Genomic DNA, 21,165 nt, shown 5'->3' on the forward strand with positions numbered 1-21,165 from the left:
GATTATAATCAGTCACTCGTAAACGGTGGTCCGAGTAGGTCCCGGACCTCACGGTCATGGAATGTATGATGTAATTTGTCCCACTTCCCGTCTTTGTCCCACTTCCCCGTGCCTCATGTCACGTAGCCCATCTTAGACTAGTATAAGACCCCCTCGCTTTTTCGGCTAACCACCATTCTCTGTACCCGTACTCTGACAGGGCAGGGGTGGTCGCTGGCCAGCTAATAAAGACTCAGAATTCGGCTCAATTTGGTCTTTAAGTGGTCATTTCTCACAATCCGTACTATAACAGGCAATTTGATGCATGCAAATTGCACCTCAAATTTTAAAAGTAGAAGAAAGTGTCTTGAGCTTATGGCAGGACACTTGGGCACCTCTGGGGCACAGGCTTCAGAAGCATCCACAGCATCTTCAGTTCAGAAATGTACTGAGAGTGGTTTCGCAGCCAAAGTATGGGGTGAGTGCAAATGTCCACGAGAAACGCCACTGCAGCACACAACTACAAAGCCCCACTCTTGTGATCTAGGACATATAACTAGATAGCATCCCTTCAATGATACTGTTCCTCCAGGAACCCAGAGCTCTCCAAGAAGAAATCAAAATTGAGGTTTTGGATATCTCGGGTGGGAAAGAAAATCATTTCATGTAAAATTGTTGCAAGATGGCATCAACATTTCAAATGACACTCAGAGAGAGGAGACAACAGGTTAAAGTGGATTTTCCCTCCAGACCTGTTTATTGCACAAGTGTTTATCGCACAAGGCCAAAGTTCACCTTATACCTGGGGATTGTTCCCAGGCTACTGTGAATTTCACAGATTGTGGATCCCAGACAGCTATGAGCTGACAGGTGTCCTGCTGAGGCTAAAACCACAAGTTTAATCACACTGTGGCCTTGAAGCTGCCTTTCTCTTCCTGTGCCTGGGAGAAATGAGTGATATAACTTAAAGGTCACAGTTCTCTTGGGAGAAGAGATCCTGGAGGAGGAGCGAGTGATAAATATGTAATAGGAATTCAAGGTGATAAGGCTCAGCCAATGACAACAGCACATAAAGTTCCAGTTCTGCCTTTGGGGATATAAGGCAACAGGCTCCCACACTCTTTTGTCTGGCTCTCAACAATCTAACAGGTTAGAGATTTCTCATTTTCTTTCAACTACTCCTGGGGGTGGGAGGGCATGCAGTTTTTGCAAAAGTAGAGTGAAGGGAACAACAGATATTTTTGTAAGCCTATTCACATTTGACCTCTCCTTAGCCCTCTGCAGGGTCACGCTGTAATCAGATCTTCTCTCCAGTATCTTCTGGTTCCTGGCGAGTGTTTCTTGGTACCTTGGATCGGCCATGGCGGGGTGGAGCTGCCTTGTGACAGGAGCCGGAGGGTTTCTGGGTCAGAGGATCGTCCGCTTGTTGGTGGAGGAGAAGGATCTGCAGGAGATCAGGGCCCTGGACAAGGTCTTCAGACCAGAAGTGAAGGAGGAATTTTCTAGTAAGTGAACTGGAGTCATGGGTGTGTGGCTCCATCTTCAAACCTGCATGGGTGTGTGGAGGGGGTCCTTGTCTAGCAAATTACAGAAAGCTGTAGCCAAATCAAGACTAATCCCTTAATGTTATAGTACGGATTGTGAGAAATGACCACTTAAAGACCAAATTGAGCCGAATTCTGAGTCTTTATTAGCTGGCCAGCGACCACCCCTGCCCTGTCAGAGTACGGGTACAGAGAATGGTGGTTAGCCGAAAAAGCGAGGGGGTCTTATACTACTCTAAGATGGGCTACGTGACATGAGGCACGGGGAAGTGGGACAAAGATGGGAAGCGGGACAAATTACATTATACATTCCATGACCGTGGGGTCCAGGACCTGCCTCGGACCACCTACTCTGGTTACGAGCGACTGATTATAATCTTTAAGCAAGCAGGCTTACAGAAGCAGATAGTGTTAGTTAGGTTAAAGGTTAAAGACCATTCTTTCCCCAGTTAAGCAAGCACAGTAAAACTTCAACCATAGGCCAGGCAGCTGGAAAGTTTAAACAATCAGTTATAAGAAACAATGAATTTCGGCTTGATCACTTTGTTTTCCATCCTTAGCCACTAGTACAAAGTACATGAGTACATTCTTCCCAAATGAAGCGACGGTGCTAAATTTTAACTTAGGACAGCCCCGAAGGCAGAGTAGAGGCAATCTACTTTAAAGTCAGCGCGTGATTTCTTTGATTCTCTTGTCTAGTTAAGTGTTAACCCACAAATCTCAATATATTTCTAATCTAACATCACAATCTACTACATTTGGGGGGTCCACTACATTATGAAGAGTCATCAGAAAGGAATTACGGATGGCACAGTACAAAAGATATTGGACTGGGCGTCGGGAGACTAGATTCTGGTCCTGACCCAGAACTAGAGAGGGTGGTGGCAGGCCAGATACCTTGGCCTCCACAACTCCTTTTGTCTCATCTAGAAAATTACACATCAGTTCTCTTCTTGTCTACAACTGTTTAATGTACTGCTGATTTTTGTCTTGGCAATGGCTGTAAAACATCTGCAAAGGACCATTAACCCAGAGATCTCACCACTGGGTCCCTGCTTCTCTCGACTGCCCTAGGTTTTGTTGCATTTTGTTTTGTGGCTCACTTAGCATCTTTGTTAGGTTTTAGTCTGAAACTGCCGGTTCTTGGCGAGCTGGTTCTTGGCGAGCTCGTGGCCAAAGAATGACCAGATGTGCCAAAGTTAGGCAAGCATGAAAATGAGGTTTATTGAGGAGAGAAAGATAGGATTATAGGGCAAGAGCAAGATACGTGTTTACAAAGCATGGTACACACACCATGGCTGACAACCAGACCCATTGTTGCAGCTAGGCAGGCAAAAGGAAGGGCAAAGAGAAAGAGAGAGCCCTTGGCTATGGTCCGCATCCTATTTTATAGTGTCTGGATAGGGACCTCCTTTGTGGTTCAGAGGTCACCATGGAACCACTTTGATAAGACAGTTGGGAGTCACATGACCTGAGCCTTAACGATGCGTGTGGGTTCTAGGTCACTTTCTGGAGTTTATGGTACCCATGTGGCTTGGCCCATGGGCTAGGGTCCTCTGCATTCTTTTGCAGCTGGTGCGCCAACTTCTGATTGGCAGATTTGTAGGGAATTCCCTCCTCCCCCAGGTATGGAGAATTAGGGTGGGGCAGGACCAAGATGGGGGCAATGGCACCCACTTTTGTCCCTAGGAGACCCGGAATCCCTCACTATCTACTTAACATCTTCAGTGAAGGTGAAATAAAAGGAAGTAAAGGTAAAGATGAGAGAGAGAGAGAGAGAGAGAGAGAGCGCGCGCGCGTGTGTGTGTGTGTGTGTGTGTGTGTGTGTGTGTGTGAGAGAGAGAGAGAAAGAGAATATGAGAGAGAGAGAGAGGGCATGCCAGTGTACAGCAGGGATCCAGAGACCAAGGGAGAGGCGACATGAGCCTGGACAGGTCCGAGCTGGACTACTAGTACATCTGTTTTTCACTGTTTGTCTCTGTTCCTCATCACCACAAAGAAAGTGACAGCAGAAATTGCTATAGCCCCTCCCTCATTATTCTTTTCCCAAATTGCTGCCCCTGGCACAAAAGCAAAAGCTGGATTAATAGTGTATTTTCCAACCTGTTTCATCCCCAGATCCTCAAAATAACCTTGTGGGGAAGGTAGGAAAGGGGTCACGCCCATCTGAAAATGAGTACATCAAGGGCCAGAAAAGTAAAGCAGCTTGCCCTAAGCCAGCCAATTAATGGGTAGCTGAGCTCAGACTAGAGCTGCAACCCAAAAGCCCCATCACTTGGCCCTAAGGCTGATGCTTGGCAAAGAGAGTCTTCAGTTTGTACTACTGCCTCCTCCCTGTGTGTCCCAAGCCAGTTCCCTGCTCTCCCTCCTAACCAGGAGGGGACTGAGTATCCACATGCAGGCCCTGGCTGCCCAGAGGATCCTGCCCTGCACACACACAGGAGCCCCCTGACAGCACTCTGGGACTGCACCCAACACTCTACTCTTTTTTCACTGTTCTCTGACCTCTTCAAATGTCCGATTTCCTCCACCCTCTGTTTTAAACAAATATTAACACACGATCGATATTAACTGTAATCTTTATGTCTCAGCAATATTTGCAATCTAACATCTGATATCAGAAAAGGGCAGTGCTCAACCTAGAGAAATAGTTCCTCTATGGCGAAAATTCAGGGGTTGTCACGAATGGGCAAGGGCCTCTATAAAGATAATAACAGAATCCTCACCGTGTTTTTGCTGTGCCAGGTATTGTGCTAAATGTTCATGTGAGTCAACATTTGCTCCTTGTAACAGTCCTATGAGATAGGTAATATTATTATCTTCCTTTTATACAGATGAGGAAACAGGCACAGAGAGGTTAATTAACTTGTCCAAGGTCCCACAGCTAGAATCTGGCACAGCTGGATTTGAACTCAGGCAGTCTAGCTGCAGCATCTGTGCTCTTAACTGGTAGTTTGTCTTGTAGTTCCTCTGGGCTTTCTTCTAACCCAGCTCAGACCATAAAAGCAACTGCATATTCATTCTACATAAAACATTTGCCAAGCCCACAGTGCCTTGGAGAAGAGGGAGCTATAGTTCTATCACAAAAACATCCGAAGTGCCCTCTCCTGGTCTCTCTAGATCCCTATGAACTAATGGGGTAAAAGTCCTTTTCTCCCTTGGCTTTGGACTTCTCCCACTTCGACAGAGCAATTCCTTTGAGCCAGTCCATCTGAAGTCAGCAGCAAAGGAGAGCAGAAGGGGAGAGGGGGGAAGGCAGCGGTGGGGACACAATTAGAGAAAATTCCACTCTCAGGCTGTTACTCACTTCTTCCCAGCAGCCTCTCCCACCATCCCCCTACTCCAGGGCCTTCTTGGAATTCCTGAACAATGGGAAAGGACTGGGAGTACACAAATTTGGCAGAGGCTTAAGGGGAGCAAATGGTTCTGTTTGTACCCCAGGAAGCAATTTCTCTAGCCCTGAATTTTTCACCCTGAATTTTTCTCTCGCTGTTCTTTGGACTTTGACTTATCCTTACTCTGTCTCAGAAAAGTTGATTCCAAACAGTCAGTCCTATACTTGGGGTACAAGTGAAAGTGAACAGGGCTTGGAGGCAGGGGGGCAGGTTTGAGCCTTCACTAGAAGTGTGACCTTAGATCTGTCCCTTAACCTCTCTGAGCCTCTGTTTCCTCATCTGTAAAGCGGGTATCAGAATAGCTATTTCATGAGCTAGCTGTAAACGGAACTGAGCGAGCTGTGAAAGTTGTGTGCCAATCATAAAGCACAAACGAATGTAGGGTATTTATCCAAACTGTGTGTAGCATGGGTTGATTTGGGGGACTAATTTGAGGTGACAAGTTTACTGGCAGTGTCACTTCCTGTGAATTTCACAGGAGCCTGAAAATAGCGATGTTATATCACTGCCCTTGGCTAGACGGCTGGAATGTTAGTCCCTTGGTGGCTGACTCATTTTCAGCATTGATATCTACTTTTGGTAATATTTGACATCTGAAAAGAATTTTTCAATTAAATTCATCATTTGAGCCTATCCTAAACTGCCTGTTGATGGCTCCACTCTCCCCCTCGTTGTGCAAGCAGGAAACACTGGGGCCGACTTTGACTTCTTCTTTGGCTCTCAATCTCGATCTAGTAAGTACCAAGATCTGCCAAGGTAGCATCCGAAATTCAAACCTTGTGTATCTCTCCCCTTCTCTGCCTACTGCTCGACCCTGGTTCCAGTCCTCCTCATCTGAACTTTGACACGGACATTCTGCTTAATCTCTTGGTCACCTTGCTTTCTCTTACATACCTCATACCAGTCCGTCTGTATCCTGAAGCCAAGGTTAGCTTCCTACACCACAATTCTGCTTCTATTTCTTCTCTTATTCCAAATCCATACATGATTCTCATTCCCTGCAGAGATAAATTCAAAGTCTTTCCTCTTATATGCGACTCTCCACAATCACCCTATTCTTAATGAATTTGATGAACTTTCCATGACTGTCTTTGACAGTTTTTATGCTCCAGGCTCACCTGATAGTTCATTGCTCAAATTCCTTTTCTAGTATGAGATGAGGTAGAAACAGACGTTTGCTCTTTCCCAATAAATCCTACACATTCTGATTACTGTGCCTTGGCTTATTTGTTCCATCCATGGAAGGTACTGCCTCCCTACCATACCCCTACTCTAACTGTCCTTGAAGACCTAACTAAATGCCAACTTGATCAGGAAACTTTCCAGCCTGATCCAGAAAGCCTCCCCATGGCATGACTTGTGTTCACACAGAGCTCCAGAGCAAGACCAAGCTGACATTGCTGGAGGGAGACATCCTGGATGAGCTGTGCCTGAAGAGAGCCTGCCAGGACATCTCGGTCGTCATCCACACTGCCTCTATCATCGACGTCGTGGGTATCAATCCTAGAGAGTCCATCATGAACGTCAATTTTAAAGGTACAGCAGCCCAGGGAGGAGAGGAAGCAAGGTGGGAAAACGAGGATGGGAGAAAAGGGCAGGAAGGGAAGAGAAGCCCCACCACTGAACATCTGCTGTGCTCGGCGCCCGGTGCCCTATGTCCCACTACCAACTGAGGGGTTCAGACCGTTAGCCTCAATTTTTCAGATGAGGAAACTAGGGCTGAGAAAGGGCAAGCAATTTGTCCAAGGCCCCACAGATGGTAAACAGGAGAGCTAGACTTTCCACTCATGCCTGTGCGACTCCAAACAGCAAGGAAGCACTTTCCACTGCTATTCCAATCCAAAGTCAACTAACTCTGACTTCAAGCTCTTGATAGCTAGCCACCCCCTGCCTCTCCTGGGCCAAAACCAGACCTTACAGGTTCTTCCTTAGTTATCATTTTAAACCTTATGTGTAATGAGAACATCCAGAACCTCCCTGCCCACTCAAAGTAGGATTTCTCTCAAGAGAACGAGCCAGATTGGTTCACAGAAGTCTGCTAGGACAAACTTATCCAGTGCTTGCCTTCCCACAATATTTTAACAATAATAGTTTCCCGTTACCCAAAATAGCATCTCTTCAGCTCACCACTGAGTCAACTATTAAAGAGTAATTTCTAGCCAGATGCCCAAAGTACACCCTCATTAGATACGAATCCCTTACATGCTTGGTGGCTCTTTCTGAATGGTGGCTTTCCAATCTACCTTAAATCCAGACACATGAGATTAAGGAACTGTGCCCCATAATGTAATCCTTCTGATCCCTGGAGGCCAGTCTCCATAGCACCACAACACCCCAGCCCCCAGTCCATCTGTCCTCCATGCCTGGCCTTCCAAATTTAATCTACTTACGGGCTCCTTTTCTAAGGCAACTAACTGCTTTTGGGTCTCCAGCACCATCTCAACAAAGACCCTTTCTAGTTTCTACTTAGCCACACCCCTAACTACCCCTACACTGTGAGGAGGGTGCTAAGAGTAACTAATTTTTAGTTTTTAGTCCCTCTCTCATAATTCCTGCTCTCCACAGCTCCCAACCACAGGGGATGTGAAATGAAAGGGGAAGTGTTAGAGGCATCAGTTTACTAAAACCATTATCACTCCTAGGTTTAAAAAATACTTCAGGCCGGGCGTGGTGGCTCACGCCTGTAATCCTAGCACTCTGGGAGGCCGAGGCGGGTGGATCGCTCAAAGGTCAGGAGTTCGAGACCAGCCTGAGCAAGAGTGAGACCCCGTCTCTACTAAAAAATAAAAAGAAATGATCCGGACAACTAAAAATATATATATATAGAAAAAAAATTAGCCGGGCATGGTGGCGCATGCCTGTAGTCCCAGCTACTCGGGAGGCTGAGGCAGGAGGATCGCTTGAGCCCAGGAGTTTGAGGTTGCTGTGAGCCAGGCTGATGCCACGGCACTCTAGCCCGGGCAACAGAGTGAGACTCTGTCTCAAAAAAAAAAAAAAAGAAAGAAATACTTCACAATGATGGTCATTTCCCCCACCCACAGGTAAACTCACCCCAAATTTTCTCTGCCACTAGATTAAAAAAAAAAAGTGAGGCTGTCCCTTCAGAAAAATAAATTTCACAAATACTTTAAAAAGGGTCAAAAAGTACAAAAATAAATAAATACAAATTACCCTTTGCCCAGGAAAGTGTTTCCTTCTTCAAGGGAAGGCTCTGTCGATTACCTCCGTGTGCTTCAATTCTACCTGACTGAAGGAATTCTGCAAGATCCTCCGATTATAGCTCTCACCAGCAGAGGGCACATCTTCTTTCCAGGTCTCCACCAGGCTACACCTAAAAGGCCAGTGCAGGGTCCAGAATGCTGAGTAGAAGGAAGGTTTATCATCCCTACTCTTCATAACTGGGTAAACAAAGTCACAGCCAGAATTAGGAGTGGCCTTCGCAGGGAATGCACAATCAGGAACAGAGTCCGGGACTCCAGCGTCTCCCCACAACTCACTGTTGTTCTATGACACAAAGAATGGTCCATGGGACGAACTTTTCATGGGTCATCAACAAAATGAGAAAAATATCAACAATTCAATGCATATTTGAGTGTATATTGCCTATATACATGTGTGTATGTGCTTGTGTGATGTGCATTCTTCAACTGTTCTTGTTTGGCTAAGGGCTAGGACTGTCCAGATTCTGAAAGTATGGTCTCCTAATTTTTTGCACTTAAAATGACCTGTCTTTAATGAAATGGTAGAGATGATAATGGCAATTTTTTAAGGTCCTTACTTATCAAAATATAAAGTGGCAACCCTATGTCCTTTTCCAAAATTACACACACATACACACACATCCATGAACCCAAATATCTAGAAATTCTTGCTCTCTAGAACCTAAACGTCACTATCTTTTCACTTCTGTGTTTTTCCTATGCCTGTAGAATGACCATATCTCAGTCAGAGACACAGAAGAATGTACTCCAATCTGTAATAACCATCATACTTGGGGATAGCATGTGGGGAGTGGACATGAATCTGTAGATGTGGTTGGCCCTTCAGGTTACTTCCTGACATTGACAGCATGCTCTCCTTGGGCAGGTACCCAGCTCCTGTTGGAGGCCTGTGTCCAAGCTAGTGTTACACTCTTCATTCATACCAGCACCCTAGAGGTAGCTGGGCCCAACTCCTACAAGGAGGTCATCCAGAATGGCCATGAAGAAGACTACCTTGAAAATAGATGGCCTACTCCATACCCATACAGCAAAAAGCTTGCAGAGAAGGCTGTGCTTGCAGCTAATGGGTGGACTCTGAAAAATGGTGGCACTTTGTACACTTGTGCCTTAAGGCCCATGTATATCTATGGGGACGGGAGCCCATTCCTTTTTGACGCTGTGACTAAGGCCCTGAAGAACAACCGGACCCTGACAAGTAACAGCAAGTTCTCCGTAGCCAACCCAGTCTATGTTGGCAATGTGGCCTGGGCCCATATTCTGGCCTTGAGGGCTCTGCGGGACCCCAAGAAGGCCCCAAGCATCCAAGGACAGTTCTACTACATCTCAGACGACACGCCTCACCAGAGCTATGATGACCTCAATTACATGCTGAGCAGAGAATGGGGCTTCCGCCTGGATTCCAGCCTGAGCCTTCCTGTATGTCTGCAGTACTGGATTGCCTTCCTGCTGGAGACAGTAAGCTTCCTGCTGAGTCCAATTTACAGATATCAACCCTCCCGCGACCGCCACTTAGTGACACTGTCAAATAGTGTGTTCACCTTCTCCTACAAGAAAGCTCAGCGAGATCTGGGGTATGAGCCACTCTTCAGCTGGGAGGAAGCCAAGCAGAAAACCGTGGAGTGGATTGGTTCCCTGCTGGACCAGCACAAGGAGACCCTGAAGTCAAAGACTCAGTGATTTGAGGATGACAGGGAAGTGGATAGGGGGACTGTTAGGATTGTCAGTCAAGCTCTCCCTTCCTGGCTTCACACAGAAGGTGACAAGGGCACAAGCCCAGGTCCTGCTGCCTTCCTTGTACACAACGACCAACTTATTGTCTCTCTCACACCATCAGAAACCTTCCCAGACACTGGCCCGATCAGAAGCTTTCTGTCATGCTCATCCACTAGAGGACAGACAAGGTGATTTGCTGTTACTGAATCTCAGTTTGCTGGTTCTGAAGGATTTGGAGCCTCTTTTAACTGAGAGTGTTGCCTGTTAGTTCCATCTCCCCTCTTAAATGCTAAAGCATTTCTGTTCTTTTGAAAACCCCCATTCCCTCACATAGTTCAATGAAACTGACAATAAATGTTTTAATGTTTAACCTGGAGGGAGGTGTGGTTTCCTTTCCATCACCAGGCATCACCATCCCCAATTTAGAAAAGCAGCATGGAGTGGTGGGAGGAGGGAGGAAGGGTCAGAGACAGGGTAGGAACACGAAGCACCACTACCATGTCAGTCGTGTGCTCCACGACTGACAAATAGTACCTCATTTAACCCTCACCAGAAACCTGTGAGGCGGGGATCACTATTCCCATTTTGTCGACGAGGAAACTTGTTCACAGTCACACTAACCGGTTAGTGACTAGGCCGGTTAACCAGGGAGACTGACTTGAAAGCCCTTGTCTTCCCACTGAATCATGTGGCCTGGACTGGGTGTGTCAGTGGAGCAGCAGAGTACTGGAGCACAAGCTGGTGATCCCCGGAGAGCCCCGGCTCCCTCGGTTACCTCCTTCTTGCCCAGTCCTGTGCAGGGCACTCTCTAGAACCCAGAGAATCCCTGAGGGGTGTCTGGAGGTTTTGCCCGCCTTACCAAGTGGCCCTGGGCAGAGGAGAGGGAAGCAGAGATGCAGCCAGCCTTCACCTTCAGCACCAGTTTCCTTAAAGGTCTCTAGAACACACCTGGATATACGTGTGTTGGCCAATCCAGTAATTCATACCCTGTATTTCAACCTTTCAAATCACGCAATGGAGCCAACACCATGGGTTCCTAGTAAAGAAGTAAAGGGAACAAGTGTTAATGCTCCCAAAAATTCACCTCCTACTCAGCTCAAAAAGTAGAAGTCTACTCTCCCACCCCTCCAGATTTAACTCCCTGTCCCTCCTCCATCCCTCTCCCCTCTCCCTTAAGTTGCACCCACTCCTCCTTTATTCTTCTATCTCCTTTACCTCTTTCCTTCCTCTCCATTTTAATCACTGGCCCTCTCATTCTTCTCAATTTCCCCAAGGAGAGAAGGCCATCGAAGACAAATTTGGGGACTTAAATGATAACACAGTCATTCACCAACCAGAGAACCAACAGTGTCGGCAACGGGGACAACGGCAAACTAGAGCAGCAGAGGAGGCTGCTGTGGGGACCGGATGGGGCAGGGGAAAGCCGCCTCCCCTAGCCCCGGGTGCTGGCCTGTTGTCTGTGTGTGTCACAGCCACCAGGAGAGTCACAACGGCATCAAGACAGCTTCGCTTACCCAGGGAATCTGCAGATCCTTAAACAGTTGAATAGATTACCACAAAGGAGATAGTTTAAGCATTCACTCTGAAGGAGAAAGGGAAGAAACACTCTGGCCCAGGTGAGCAGGTTTCCAGCACCTTCGAAGCCCCAGGACAGATATTCAGCGCAGGGCTTCAGGTAGCGTGGCCCCAGGCCGTGGGGTAAGGTGAGAAATGGTGCATTCCCTTCCTGCCCCTCTGCTGCACAAAGTGCAACGGCCAGCGTCCCCGGCTTGGAAGGCGTGCCCCCTCCGCATGTTTATGCCAAAGCGCAGGAAGGACGGGGGGCGGTGGAGGCTGGGACAAGGGCGCTTCAGTCTCGTTTTTAGCCTAGCGAGATCCCGCCGGGGCAGGTCTCACAAGGAAGGGAAGGGGCTTTGTCTCCTGCGGGCGGCGAGGGGTGAACGGAGAAGAAAGAGAAGAGGGGATCGGATTGGTTGGCGGCCTCAACCGAATAAGCATAAAGGTCCCGCAATGTTCTGGGCAACCAAGTCCCAGCCCTGCCGACAGGGACGCGGAGCTGACGGCCAGAGCTCGCGCGCTCGAGCCGCGGCGGGTGCAGCTCACGCGATGCGCCGCACGGGGGCAGCCACGGCGCGGAGGGAAGAAGGAAGCCGGGCCCGTGCGCGTCCCCTCCCTCCGCCGGGGTGACTGCGGGGCTTGGGGGAAGGGCATGAAGGACTGCGCTGTGTGCTGTGTGTACGCGAGCACAGAGAATGGAGCGGAGCTGAAGTTACTGGGAAAAGCTTCGCGGAAGGGGCTGGGGGTGGGACTTGAACTTGGCCTTGAAGGATGCGTGGGTCTTAGGTCGGAGAGCCGGGGCGGTGAGTCCAGACAGGAAGCTCACACTCCTCCCGAGCGTGAGCAGGAGGAGAGGGGAGGCGGGCGAGGAGGCTTCCCGGGGGAGGTTCGGGAGCTCAGGCGCCAGACTCAGCTATGGGCTTGACCGGGGGGCCAGAGGCGGAGCCGCCAAGGGGGCCATGGCCTGCTGAAGACCTGGCAGAAAAAGTGGCGGAGAGCCAATTTTTATGTGAAATCTCTCGACTTTTAAATATTGGCAACTAATTCTAAATTTTTTTTTTTTTAAGCCAAGCACGAGGTGAAATTTGTTGAGGGGGAGCAAGATAGGATTATAGAGCTATATAAACCTAAACATAGGTTTGCAGAGCAAGATACATACACCGCACATGACGACCAGACCCCTCATTATAGCAAAAGAGAGAGACCCTGGTTATGGTCTGGGTCTTGTTTTATAGTGACTGGATTGGGACCTCCGTGTGGTTCAGTTGTCAACATGGAACCACTTTGATTGGACAGTTGGGAGTTACATGACCTGAGTCCTACTGTGCATGCAGCTCTCCCATGAGCCTCTCTGAAAGGCCATTGGGGAAAGTAAACAGCAACAGCACCCATTTTCATCCCTAGGAGACCCGGAATCCTTAGCTTTCTACCTAACGTATCCACTAAACATAAAAACAGTGTGAAGACCAGCTCCGGGAGAGGGCTGCGTGGGCTAGTGCTCAAACTTTATGTGTAATACTTTATTTCTTAAAAAGTGGGTGGTGACGTGTCAGTGGCACATCTATTCACTCTTGGTGATAGGTCCCAAATATATATTATTATATCATATTCTAAACTTTTCTGTATGTTTAACGTAGGTTATAATTTTTTAATAAATTAATTTTCGTATGGAAAGAAATATGCAAACTCACAAAACAAATCGGCAGGCTGGACCCAGGCCTAAAGCCACTGGTTTTCCATTTCTGCTCCCAGTCCAATGGTCTGGTGAGAGAGGTAAACTGTGAGACATGTTGGGTGCTGTACATAGTAAGATGGGCAAAGTCCCGTAAGAAAGACAAAGGGCTTCAGGGGGATCTCTTCTGGATAGGGGATTTGTGGGGTCCTTGAGTTTGGGCTGGATATCAAAAGATGGGAAGGATTTCAACAGGTAGAAATATGAGGGAAAGTATTCCAGGCAGAGGCAATAGAGTCTGCAAAGACCCAGGTGGGAAGGGGGTTATTTTCAGGCAACAATGAGACCAGTCTGGACAGACCAGAGAGCACAGGTGCAGGGGAGAAGTGGAAGATACACCTGGAAAGACAGGATGGGAACAGACCAAGATCACCCTGCATCACCCCTGGGAGATACCTGCCCTCCTTCCTTCTTTCACCTCACAACCGAAATGCCATGCCCCTTCTAGAGATCATTTAACATTCAATTACTTCACATTTAGTATGCCTCATCTTCTCTTAAAAATTGGACCCTAAGGGAAAAGAGTGTCTCTTCTCTAGCAACGAATGTTGATAGTGATGCTAAATACCTGGACCTCATTCAATGCGCAATAGGAAACCACTGGAGATTCTTGCTCAGCTGTTTCTGGAAGATCGCTTCAGCAGCAGTATGTAGGATGGATTGAAAGAGATTAAGGGATACTTCAAGAATCTAGCCAAGAAATGGAAGCCTGATATATGTATTGTTAACGAAATGGATTGCAGGGGCCACTGAGGCAGGCCTGAGGCAGAATGGACATTGGTGTAGGAAAGGACTGAGTGCGGAAAGGACTTCCATGCGCCCACTTTCTCAAGCCAGAAACTCGATGTCATCCCCTACTCCTCCAACCTGTCATTCCACCCTACCAATTTTACTTCCAAAATATCCCTTGAATGTCCTCTTCCTTCCGGTGCGACAGCCTCAGTTCAGGCCCTCATCATTGCTTTCCTTATCCCCCACAAAGATCTCCCTGCCTCAGACCATCACTCATGAAATCCATTCTCAGCAGTGTTGCCAGAGTTGTCTTTCCAAAATAAAATCTGATCATATCACTCCCTTCCTTAAAAGCAACCACTCGGGGGAGCCCCAGGACCATTAGGAGAAGTCTGAGTGCCTTAGGATAACCTGGCCTCTGCCTGCCACTCCAGGCTAAATTCTCACCAATCTCTACCCTGTCCCCAGATTCTCTCTGTGCTCCAACAATTTACCAAGACTCAGAGCTTCCACCATACGTGATTTTTTGAGACAGGGTCTCGCTCTGTTGCCCAGGCTAGAGTGCAGTGGTGTCATCATAGCTCACTGCAACCTCAAATCCCTGGGCTCAAGCAGTCTCCCTGCCTCAGCCTCCCAAATTGCTGGTATTACAGGTGCGTGAGCCACTACGCCTGGCCCGTATGTGATGCTTGCACATACACCCATGCTGGTGCACAGTGTTCCTTCTGCTTAGAGTGTGCCAACCTCTCCTGCCAGCACATCCTTCCCAACTCCTTATTCACCATCCAAAGCTTCTCATTTTACTGCCTTGTGCTATGTGCATATCTAATTGCACTGTAATTAATCATTTATTTATATATTGTGTCCCCCCTACACTGCTATGTCTTGAGGGCAGGAACTCACCATGTCATCTCTATGTCCCCAGTGCCCAGCACGAAGTGGGCGCATGAGATGATGGATGGATGGATAAAACACAAACAAACTGAACTGCTAGGATGGGGAAGGATGGGGAGGGAGGCAGAGAGGCAGAATGCTTGGAATGGAATTCAAAGATGACTTCAAGGTGTTGACAAACCTGAAGAAATTGCATCATCATGATGAGAATCAGGAAAAAGAGCAGCAGCACTGGCATGTGGGGCAGAGAACGAATTCGTCTGTGCTGTACAAAGAGTGAATGAGGCAGTGGGGCGGTGAGAGGAAAAGGGAAATGGCTTTGATGAAGGCGAAGCCTAGCTGCCAAGATGGCAGAGGGGGTGGAAGTTAGATATGAAACCTGAAACAGCGCGATGCCCAGAGAGTTTTTGTACTACAAAAATAAGGAAATTCTGTTTTTAAAAACTGAATCCAGAAGAAAATCTCCCACTCCCTTAGGTGACTCGAGGTGAGCACAACTCAACCCCTCTGCCTGCAAGTGCTTCTTAAGACATCGGGGGCCTCCAGGGAAATGCGGGGGAGTTCTCTTCCTTTATCATGGCCCCTGATCCCACCCACACAAGGGTACCGAGCAGGGAGTGGAGTCGGTGTTGTGAGGCATGAAAGAGGTCCATTATAGGGAGCGGGGGGGAGAATGAACAGAAAGTGGCTTGGCCACTCTGTCCCCAAGGGCAGGGGCACTGGGGTCAGTTGCAAACTCTGAAACAGTCATTAATCTGTTCTGGAAACCTGACGCTCCCTGTTGAAGAGTGCTATATTTCCTCAAGACACAGAAGAACAAGCCCTGGCAAAGTCAGCCCTTCCTCCAAAATAGATGCTGGCGGCAGAGGGGTGGGCTGAGGTGGGCTGCAGGGCTGTTGTCATCCCAGCATGGACCCTGGCCATTCAGGTGAGAATGCCTTTCTCATGAGACCAGCCCTAAATTCCCCTTGCAAGCAGATATAATTATGAGCAGGGCAGCTGGTGTAGCCACACACAGCCTGTGCTTGGTTAGGGTCTGCCACGGGGCCCTACATTTCACTTTGCACTAAGCCTCGCTAAATCTGCAGCCGGTGCTGAGTATGAGAATTTCTTTCACCAGCAGGCACAGCCATCAGCTAATCAATCCTGGATAAATGGGGAATGCTTCCCGGCTCCTCCAGGGAGATCAGTTTTTTTGTGGAGCTCAGAGTTTGGAGCTAAAGAAGGCTCCAGAGACCTTTACTCCAACTTTCACCTATGTACTCCTTCCCTTCTATTTTGCCAGTGAGGAAACTAAGGCCTGGGGAGTGAGGTGGCTTGCCCAAGGTCACCCACACCATCAGCTGGCCCACGTCTCTCCACTCTGGTGCTCAAGAACATGCTGGAATCCCTATGGTAAAGAAAGGAGGCCAGGTGCGGTGGCTCACACCTGTAGTCTCAGCACTCTTGGGAGGCCAAGGCAGGAGGATTACTTGAGTACAGGAGCTTGAGGTCATAGTGAGCTATGATCATGCCACTGTACACCAGCCTGGGCAACAGAGCGAGACCCTGTCTCAGAGAGAGAGAGAGAGAGAAGAGGATAGCTTGTAGCAGGGTCCTGGGGCCAGAAGACACACCTATTTCTGAGGAGAACACAGCGCAGCCTGGGGTAGGGGGACCTGTCTCACACCAGACTCCAACACACTCCAGCCTGTCAGCTCTGCCCTGTCCACTCCCGCGGGGCTCACACATCCCCTTCCCTTGTCACCCTTTCCTCAGCCAAGTCCTTGTGCCTCAGGCTGCAGCACCCCCAGGAGCTCTCCGCCCTCCAGGGAGGGGTGGAGTGTCCCTCCACCAGACACCTCTCACAGTCCAGCGTGGCACTCACTAATAGGGCCATCTCTTCCACCAGACTGTGGGCTCTGGGAGGGCACCATGGGACCCTGTACTGACAACCTGTACACAGCTGTACCCCACATCTGGTCCAGAATGGGAAAGAAGGAAGGAAGGGAGGGAGAGGAAGAAGGAAAGAAGGAAGGAAGGATGGAAGGATTGACTCTCAAAGAAAATGTCCCTGGACCAGAATGAACAGGATTTAGGAAGTGGATTGGAGGTTGTTCAAGTATGAGTGTTTCCTAAGCAAGACAGAGTTGGACTCTATACCCGCCTGTAATGGCTACCCAATATTTGCTAACCCCAAGCTGAAAAGGGAAGAGGGGGAGGCATAGCCTCCTGGGGCCATGAAGGCACAGAGCAGGAGGCTGCCCTACCAACATATTTGTTAAGGAAGAAAAAAATGGAATGAGAGAACATTTTGAAAGAGGGCAGGTTTAACTAGCATGCCAGCTGCCTGAACTGTTTGTCAGGCCCTGCAGCCCAGCCCTCCCACCTGAACTTCAGCTTGTGGGACTAGGGCCCTGCATGAATGGAGCCAGGCAGGCGCTTCATGGTATAGGAACAGAAGTAGCTAGGGGAGAGGGGGACAGCGGAGAGGAGGAGAGGATAGCAAAAAAAGGAGGAGTATTCTTGTTTTACAATCAGACTATTTCTGCAAATAAGAGTGAAAATCCTGAGTTATTTCAATTTTGCCATCCAAGTTAAGCAAATCTCTTCACCTTCCTGGGTCTGTTTCCTTTCCTGCAAAATGAAGGTGTGTAAAACTATAAAATGGTTTTGCATCCTCTGGCACCTCCACGCTTCTGCAGCTAAGTGTTAGGACAACGGAATCCTCCGTTTGATTATTTGTTTGTGTGAAGCCAAAGCTATTGGAGGAAGTGGTTTCCTATCCCTTCCCTGGCTCTAGTGGCACCTGGCACCTCATCTGTGAAGTGGCATTATACCCCTGGGGCCAAGAAGGAGCTTACCAAGTATCAATGCCCTCCCTCCCTGGTATTTGATGACTGCTGAACTGCAGAACTTATGGCTGACTTAAACTCAGCCTCTTGTCATTCTTGCAATTGAGCTATGGATTGTTTGCCAAGGAGGTTTTAAGCTCTTTGACAATCACTAGACATTAGAGTGGGCAGAGCCAACAGAGATAGTGCCTACTGAAGAGAAAACAGAAACCCAGAAAAGTCAGTGCCTTGCTCAAGGCCACTGCCAGTTAATGCCAAAGCTCTGCCCTGTACACTCCCCAGCACCCTCAAAGGGACAGTAAAACTGGGTCCTCCTTTCTTCCTCTGTCCTCAGGAAAGGGAAGGCCACGCCCTCCCATTCCCTCACCCCCAGGAGCTGGACATCCAGAGGAGACAGTCCACATGCACAGTAACTGCCTCTCTCTCCTCCTGCCAGGCTCCCAGGAGCTGCTGCAAGACTTCAGAATGCCCCTCGGCAGCCCCTTCGCTGCTGCACTGGGCACAGCCACCCTGTGACCACCTTGCCTCCCAACATTTGCAAGGCCCCTGAAACTTCCAAGAACCTTCGTGTTTGTTATTTTGCTTGATCTTCTCCCCACACCTCACGCCTGCATCTTTCCACTGCACAGATGATGCCAAGATCAAGTCTACCTGCGGCGCTCAGCCTTGGCTGCAGCAACATTGAACGGTGGCTCTCTCAGTCCAGTGCCCCTCTGGCTGTGAAGCGTGTCCCAGCTCCTACTATATCTACTAACTTCGACCCAACTGCAAAGCAGTAGAGCTAATTCTGCCGAAACCTTGAGACATTCCTTGTTTCGGTTTTACTCAGACATTTACTAACACTATATCTGACAAGAGAAATGTCTAGCCAGATCCTTTTCAAGTCCCTTGCTTCACTAGCCTCTCCAAGGTCACACACTGTCCCTTTCCTCTGCACAAAGCCAGATAAAGTGGACATTGCCTGATTTGCAGCAAGGCTGGTGACTCTGACTTATAGTTGGAAAGTCCTCAGCAGAGGTATCTGCTTAGCCCTGAGCCTTTGCTGAAGGTACCATCTTGACCATGCACAGTATGTGGAGCCTTAGTATTAGGAAGTTCCTCCCGTCCACTTCCCCGACCCCTCCCCTTCAGCAGCCCCAGGGCCTCAAACCCCAAAAGTCATACTTACAGTTTGAAAAATAATTCACCACAAGTAGACTGGGTTTGATGCTAGGCAGGTAAAAAATCACCCTTCACCTTCACTCTTACACAGTGCTGGAATGTGCAGGCTTCTCCATCTCTCTCGCACCTGTCTCCCCAGTGTTGAGCACCACACCTAGCACACTCAGCATGTATCATGCAGTGAACTTCTCAGGGGCTCTGTTCTCAACAAGACACAGCCTTGGGGTATGGGGAGTCCAACCATACACAGATAACGTGTACGGGGTATTGTTATAACACCTATGCAGAACCACTCCAGCACTAGGTCAGGAAAGGCATCTCGGTGATGTGTCTTCTGTGAATAAAATGACTGCACTTCCCGTGAATCCCTGGTCTTCAGTAACTAGAGCCTGTCAATCCTTTCACTTAGGTTGAAAATCCTCTAACTGTATTAATATGTGTGAGGAAGCCAGCTTGAATACTGTACATACACTGATACCTTTTCCAAACTTCTTAAACACAAGGCAACATGGTATACGAAACACCTTGCCACCCACCTCCTTGGTTTCCAAAGCTGAGCCTTTGCTGCTGCTGTGGCAAGGCAGGGCACCGATGGATGCAGAGTGCTGTGGCCTGGATCCCATAGGAGCAGCTGGAAATTGAAAACCATTGGAATGTACTTTGGGTTAGCAGAGATGACCTTGAAAACACAGGACTGCAATCTGCAGGGGACTCAGGGCTCAACAGGGAAAACAGAAGAGCCAAGCACCAGGCAGTTCATGCTGGAGGCTGGCCAGGTGTCTCTGGCCCTCTCCCAGCAGGGGCAAAGCACAAGGAAACTACATAGCTGCCAAGGGCAGCTGAGAAAACGAGCAGCACTGGCCGGGCGCGGTGGCTCATGCCTGTAATCCTAGCACTCTGGGAGGCTGAGGCGGGCGGATTGTTTGAGCTCAGGAGTTCAAAACCAGCCTGAGCAAGAGCGAGACCCCATCTCTACTAAAAATAGAAAGAAATTAATCGGACAACTAAAAATATATAGAAAAAAATTAGCCGGGCATGGTGACGCATGCCTGTAGTCCCAGCTACTCGGGAGGCTGAGGCAGAAGGATCGCTTGAGCCCAGGAGTTTGAGGTTGCTGTGAGCTAGGATGACGCCACGGCACTCACTCCAGCCCGGCAAAAGAGTGAGACTCTGTCTCAAAAAAAACGAGCAGCACGTGGAACTTTGCTTTAAGTGAGCTGAGTGCAGGAAGATGATCAGAGAGACAGGAAAAAGACATAGTATGAGGCATTATTCAATGAGCAGCTGAGACAGACACTGTTCTGGCCCTTGCTTATTATGTTATCATGACTATTTAGTATTTGGAGAAGCTGTGTGTGAAAGGTAGAGCTGCCAAGAGCAGACAGGCAGAAAATCCTGTTGTACGTCACAATGCTCTCTGCCTCTGTACCCCTTGGGAGACGAGAGGATTTGAGGCTTTTATGTGTTATACTTACTGGAATCCCCAAGAAAGAAAGGAGGTGCCTAATTGGTCCTATAGAGTTCTCGACCCTGTCTGCCCATCAAAATTGCCTGGGGGGCTTTTATAAAATTACAAGTACTTGGGCCTCATTCCAATTAATCAATCTCTAAATATTTTAAAAAAAACAAACCTTAACCTGTAGGGTTAAGAAAATCTCTAGGCTACACTAATCAAACCCCAAGAATTCCAGGCTGAACACGGTTTCTCTAAGTGGAATGTGGGCAGAGGCCCACTCTAACAGCAAATTCAGGCTGGGCGACCCATCAAGGCATAGCCCAGAGGACAAGGTTTACTGCTGTACTTACTTAATAACAGTTTATGTATATTAAAATACCTGATTTGATACAGCTTTCTCAAGAGCTGCCGTGGGACCCGGAACTAGTCTAGCAGATGCTTCGAGCCAGAATAGTCAGGCTAGGGGAGGAATGTCATGATCACATCATTACTGCCTCCCTCCAAGACTAGGACCAAGCATTTGTATGGCCCTGCTAGGCAGGGAAAGGGCTTGCAGGCACTCAAACAAAAAGGTAGTTGGGATCACTAAAAGAAAATAAGGTGCTTCCTCTTTTCTATGTCTTGATAATCCCTTCCTTAGAAACTGTCAACTATTTCTATAAGGTTGGGCGAGACAAAAATATTTTGAGCAAAAGGCCAGTCTGGCTGGTAAGTCCCACTCAGTATTATCAGTACCAAAGTTACATTTCTGAGAATGGGGGAAGAAAATACTTTGTTATGTGATTCAGGAATACACTTCTTATAGATTGGAGATGAGACTGTCTCCCTTCTCCATAACTACCTGTCCCTGATCACCTCCCAAAGTCCCCCACAGATTGATAAGGAATAAAGACACAGATCTTTGGAAACTGATACCAGGTATAACATTAACACGTTCCCCATATCCC

At 48.3% G+C, this 21,165-nt stretch overlaps 1 protein-coding gene across 1 annotated transcript; it reads left to right on the top strand.

Annotated features, from left to right (window-relative positions):
• The first annotated feature begins 838 nt into the window (after positions 1–838).
• HSD3B2 (hydroxy-delta-5-steroid dehydrogenase, 3 beta- and steroid delta-isomerase 2) lies at positions 839–10,222 on the top strand. Its single transcript, XM_012643465.1, has 4 exons — positions 839–1,128; positions 1,254–1,484; positions 6,290–6,454; positions 9,005–10,222. Exons 2-4 carry the CDS (start codon positions 1,340–1,342, stop codon positions 9,814–9,816), a joined length of 1,122 nt encoding a protein of 373 aa, XP_012498919.1. The 5' UTR covers positions 839–1,128; positions 1,254–1,339; the 3' UTR covers positions 9,817–10,222.
• Positions 10,223–21,165: the final 10,943 nt, after the last annotated feature.

Source organism: Propithecus coquereli, unplaced genomic scaffold, assembly GCF_000956105.1.
Source record: "Propithecus coquereli isolate 6110/MARCELLA unplaced genomic scaffold, Pcoq_1.0 Scaffold197, whole genome shotgun sequence".
NCBI lineage: Eukaryota > Metazoa > Chordata > Mammalia > Primates > Indriidae > Propithecus > Propithecus coquereli.

Excerpts from the sequence above, each read along its gene's own strand:
- HSD3B2 (XM_012643465.1), top strand. The coding sequence starts at position 1,340 with ATGGCGGGGTGGAGCTGCCTTGTGACAGGAGCCGGAGGGTTTCTGGGT. Across the intron at positions 1,485-6,289 it reads AGTGAAGGAGGAATTTTCTA|AGCTCCAGAGCAAGACCAAG; the intron begins GTAAGTGAACTG and ends GTGTTCACACAG. Across the intron at positions 6,455-9,004 it reads CATGAACGTCAATTTTAAAG|GTACCCAGCTCCTGTTGGAG; the intron begins GTACAGCAGCCC and ends CTCCTTGGGCAG.